This window comes from Curcuma longa, chromosome 17, assembly GCF_044706935.1.
Source record: "Curcuma longa cultivar G26 ecotype Majalengka, Jawa Barat chromosome 17, ITB_CL_G26_1.1, whole genome shotgun sequence".
In the NCBI taxonomy this organism is placed as follows: Eukaryota; Viridiplantae; Streptophyta; class Magnoliopsida; order Zingiberales; family Zingiberaceae; genus Curcuma; species Curcuma longa.
The window spans coordinates 863312-868506 of NC_133877.1; the positions used below are offsets into that span (position 1 = coordinate 863312).

Consider the following 5195-nt stretch of genomic DNA (forward strand, 5'->3'; position numbering starts at 1 on the left):
TGCTTGATCTACCCTTGCGCTGCCGCCGCTGCTGCTTCTGCTGTTGCTGCTGCGCAATCTCCACCTTGCTCACCTCTGAAGCCATCTCTTCTCTAATCGGCTCTGCTATGGTGCAGGGGAAGAAGTGGGTAGCTTTAAATGGATAAGATCGAGAAACACGTCGCATTCCAAAATGACGACAGGTGGCTGCAAGCGTTAATTACAGCTCGCGTCGGCATGCCGGGGCCGTTGGGGATGTGATTAATTAGTTAAGTTGAGCGGAATAATATCCAATTTCATTTTTCATTATATAATATTATTTTTTTTATTTTTTCATAAAATAATTAAATAAAAATTCAGAATATATAATAATATAATAACAAATTTCGTCATATGATTACTGTGAATTTAAATATTTAAATTTAAAATTTTAATGATTAAATTATTAATTATTTTATACAAATAATTATTAAAAAAATTAAATTTTTCACAAAATAAATATTACATGATAAAAATTTATGATTTCAATCTAAAATAAAAAAGTCTTCATGCATCACAAAAAAAAAAAAGTTTCTCCATCTTATCTTTTTACTCATTCTTAATTTAGATCAATTTGAATCCAATCTAACTTGATCCAAAAAAAAATTCTAACTCAAATTTTGAATCTAACTCAATCTGACCCTAACCCTAAAATTTTCAATTCTAACTTGACATTTTTTATACCATCTCAAATCAGATTGGGAAGTCAATTCATTTTTGACACTTTTAATAACTAATGACTCTGGTTAATGTGTAAACAATTATAAAAGAAATAAAATTATTATTATCTTTAATGATTGATTATAATATATATTTATAAACATATCGATAACATTTAAAGAAATTAAGATTTATTCATATTTCTCATATATATATATATATAATAAAATATTGACCACCATGAGAATATCCTGGTAACATCTATGCATGCATAATAAGAATATCCTTCCATCTATATATGAAAAAATTATTTGAAACAACCTAATTTCATATGTGCACCACGATTATTTAGTATAAAAAATTAATGAGACGAATCTCAAACATATGAATTATATAAAAAAAATAATTATTTAGTATATGTTTACGATTGAGTTTTCCAATTTGATCCCATAAGAGGACTATTTCCAAGCCAAAAAAATATTCATGCTTACGATATTTTAAAAAAAAATAAAAAAGTGAGGAATGAGAAGAAAAACAACAATTTCACTGTGCAGAAACATACAGTTTGCCCAACGACTAGTTGGACTTAAGCTCGCAGAGGACAAAATGAGAATGTTATGTGCAAAATACGTAGTAACAGAGATCAATAAAAAATAATCATAAAAATTCAAATTTTTTTTTTGTCTCAGTCGAATTATTATTAACTTCGTAATAATAAGAAATCAACTTTATTACTAGGCAGTCGTCGTTTGGAGCTTAATAATAATAATCGTATAATGATGACAAATTTCTAACAAACAAGGCATAAATCAGTTATATTACTTTTTCTTTTTTTTTTTGTTATTTCTAAATAAATAAGATGATTAGAAATAAATGGAAGAAAGAATGTAGGAGTGGTCCCCAGCCCTCTGTTTCTCTGGCCATGTCGCCACGTCACCATTTCTCCGGAGCTGCGCGTGCGATTATAAGACCCACGCTCTCGTCTGCGCTGTCGACCACCACACTCCACTCCCTCTTATCTCCCCTCGCTCGTAACGCCGCTGATGGCCGAGCTTCTTCACCGTCCGATTTCTGCGATCACGCGACTTCACGAATCTCGAGGCACTCCTTCCTGCTCTCCTCGCCGAACATCTTGAGAGGGCCTCGTCGTCGTCCCCTTCTCTCCGGCGTCGCCGTCGCCGTCGCCGTCGCCGTCGCCGTCGCCGTCGCCGTCGCCGTCGCCGTCGCCGTTCCCCATATCAATTCCGAGTACTCTTACTTCCGGATTTTATTGATTATTCTTTTAATTTTTCGTTTGTTTGTTTGAGAAATTTGTTGGGTGGAAGAGGAGAAAGGGATTGGTATATAGATTTGAGTAGATGGCGGAAGCGAAGCCTACCTTGAAGCCGGTGCTCCACAAGCCGCCCGGTTATCGCGATCCGGAGGCGCCGCACCCGACCGTTCCGAAGGCGCCTCCCCGCCGGCGACCGCTTCCGCCATCTTTCCGCCAGCCCGGGAAGCCGCTCCCCCGCCGCCACCGCTCTCGGTGCTCCTGCTGCTGCCGCCTCTGCTGCTGGGCCTCCGTAGTCGTTCTCGCCTTGGCCGCGCTCATCGCGGTCGCCGCCGGGCTCGCCTACCTCTGGTTCCAGCCGCGGCTCCCCTCCTTCCGTCTCGAGTCGCTAAACGCCACCCGCCTCCGAGTCGGCTCCCGGTCCGACGGCACATTCCTCGACGTCTCCACTTCAGTCGGGATCCTCGTTTCCAACCCCAACGGGAGGATTGTGCTCGAGTACGGGGACTGGGAGGCGCGGGTGAGGGTGGCGGATGATGACGGCGACGTGGATGTGGGGGTGGCGGAGGTCGCAGGGTTCGAACAGGGTAGGAGAAATCGGACGGTGGTGCGCTTCAAGATGGCGGCCAAAGCGGTGGCGGTGGACGAGGTTGCCGGCGGAAGGATCCAAGCGGGGTTCAGGAGCAAGGAGATAAAGCTCGGGGTGAATCTGAGAACTAGGGTGGGGCTTCGGATGGGCGGTACTAGCACCGGAAAGTTGCCGATCCGAGTGGGGTGCAGCCCGGTGAGCTTAAGGCAGGGGGTGAGCCATGGGACTCTCCCCTTGTGTCGCTTATACTTGTTTAGATGGTATGCTCTCCTCTCTCAGCTTCAAATTAATGTTTCTTCTTTTAACTAAAAAAAAGGAAAATTATTGTTACTTCTTTACTGCTATACTAATCATTATTTGCTAAATCCATGCCCCTTTTCTTTGAGAATATGATTGAGTTCAAGGCTTCAGATACTTCAATCCAATTCACTTATTCTACAACTAGGTGGCTTTAATCTGTTCTGGTGATTAACACGTAGAACAACTCTGCCATATTATTTGAACTTTGTGGTTTTATTTACACTAGGATAATAGTTATTCGAAACAAGAATTGTTTGTTTTTTAATCTTAATTTGTTCTTGGAGCATTTTTGATCAAGCTGAACTGTCCTATTGAAATTTGTTGATAGGTCTTAGCAATTCCAGTAATAATCAATGCTTATTAGGATAATTGGCTCTATTTTATTGCATAGCTACCCTGTAGCACTTATTAATACTTGCAACTGTTTAATGATCAAATGTTAATTTGATAGGTGTGCATTGTTCACTAATATAGGTTGCATTGGGGTTATTCTCTACAGCAATTAGCATAATTAAGTTTCAAGATGTGTCTTTTACAGGATTAGGTGCCATGTCAAAGCAACCATTAATCTTAGCACTGATGCACATTATTGTTTTCAAATCCTTTTTCACACTGATTCGGGATGCATTTGAGACCTTTTCAAAGGTCATTTTTGTTTGTCTTCCAAGATAACAAGTTGATATTATTGATTATTAATTATGATAGTGATAGTTTATATTGCATCTATCAGGCTAGCTGCATATCCACTGGATAATTGATGTTACAACCCAAACAACTGCAAAATTCAACTATTAAAGTAAATTGGTCTATGGTGCTTTCTGTTTGGTTTGCTGAAACTTATGTAAATGAATATATAACATTTTTTTTTCAAATGAACTTAAAGACATTTGATGCCATAAGATGGATGCCAGTAAGTTTTTGAGCCAAAGGCTTCTTGTTTCATGAATCTTTATTTATTTAATCTTTTACCATTGTTGAAGAAAGTTTCATTGCAATTGAAAGTTAAAAGTCTGCTCAAGTGATGTTTCTACTGTTCAATATTGATTAAGAATAAACGGAACAGTATTTCTACCAGACTTTTTTGCAGTAGAAACATATGGAAAGAGAAATTGCTAATGAAATATATCTAATTCATTGTACAAAAGGACATTTGGTTAATGAGAGAAGTTGGAGCTTTGGTTGAGTCACATATTTGTAGGTGTGATGTGGTAGTCTGTTCTTTTCCTTGGCCAGTAGGATCCACCTATTACAACTATGAAAGCTTAGAATGGACAAATGCATATGACCTTGCTGGAAGATCGATAGTGAAGCATGATCCCACTGATGGCTTTGTTTGTTTTGTTTGCTAAAGAGCACCCATATTTTCACATGCAAGTGTCTCCCATAATTAAGGGAAAACCACCTTCTTTTTTCCTTAAGATGTGGTGCATATCCTGAAACTATTATTCAGTAATCAAACATGGAACTTTGTCTGTCACACACACTAGCTTAAGCAACAGAAGACAAAACCGTAGACCTGAAGTTTCATTAATTCCTTGAACAAATTCTTATGGACATCAGAACTCTTTTCATTTCAAACAAACTAAACAATCTCAAAGACAGAACAAGATTATTATTCATCTTTGTAAACAGAATGATAGTAGGCTCACCTAATCAAGTCCATCCTGCTAGTCAAACTTATGGCCTCAATTGAAAGGAAATAGATTGTCATGTGAGTAGTTTGACAATTATAACTCTTTTTTTTTACTCAAAACCTATGGTTAACTTTGTTAATATATCAGTGGTTTACTCCCGATATTCACACTGTTCATACATAGTCTTTTGTGAGCTCAAGCTATTTGCTATTCAAGACTTTATTCCTCTCTTTGTGCAACAATTTCAGGATTAACCTGCAAAAGAAAGGCTCGTAGATGTTGCTGTATGCTCAATGCTGGGTTCCTATCATAGTCACTGAGAGAAGATTGGTAAGCTGAGTTGATCTTCAATTTCTCAATCACTGTGATTTTGCACTGTATTTCTTAAAAAGTTTGTATTTATGCAAATAGTTATAGTTTTCAAAGAAACCTAAATGATTATTTGGATAAACATTTAAAAAATTCTCACGTATAATTTTATTCATGAACTAAGGATATACTTTTATATAATGAGACTTAATGAATAAGGAAAGAATAAAAAATATTTTATTAAAAATAAATTATTCTCAATCAAATCAATCTAATTATATTTTTTTTCACTTATGATTTGATTATTTTTTATATTTCTCATAATTTGATTGACTCCCTGTAAGGAAAATTTTGATTATTTTTTACACTCCCTTTTAAGTTTGGCTATAGATATTGATGAGATCAAGTTTGCATT

The 5195-nt window shown here is 37.3% G+C and overlaps 1 protein-coding gene across 2 annotated transcripts; it reads left to right on the forward strand.

Annotated features, from left to right (window-relative positions):
• Window positions 1-1698: 1698 nt before the first annotated feature.
• On the forward strand, window positions 1699-4900 carry LOC141811802 (uncharacterized). 2 transcript variants are annotated; one of them, XM_074699858.1, is made up of 3 exons: window positions 1699-1926; window positions 1986-2797; window positions 4720-4900. In XM_074699858.1, the coding sequence occupies exons 2-3, from the start codon at window positions 2037-2039 to the stop codon at window positions 4745-4747; spliced, it is 789 nt and encodes a 262-aa protein (XP_074555959.1). In that variant the 5' UTR covers window positions 1699-1926; window positions 1986-2036; the 3' UTR covers window positions 4748-4900. The 2 variants fall into 2 exon arrangements, with proteins under 2 accessions (XP_074555959.1, XP_074555958.1); XM_074699857.1 differs by having other exon boundaries at window positions 1699-2797.
• Window positions 4901-5195: the final 295 nt, after the last annotated feature.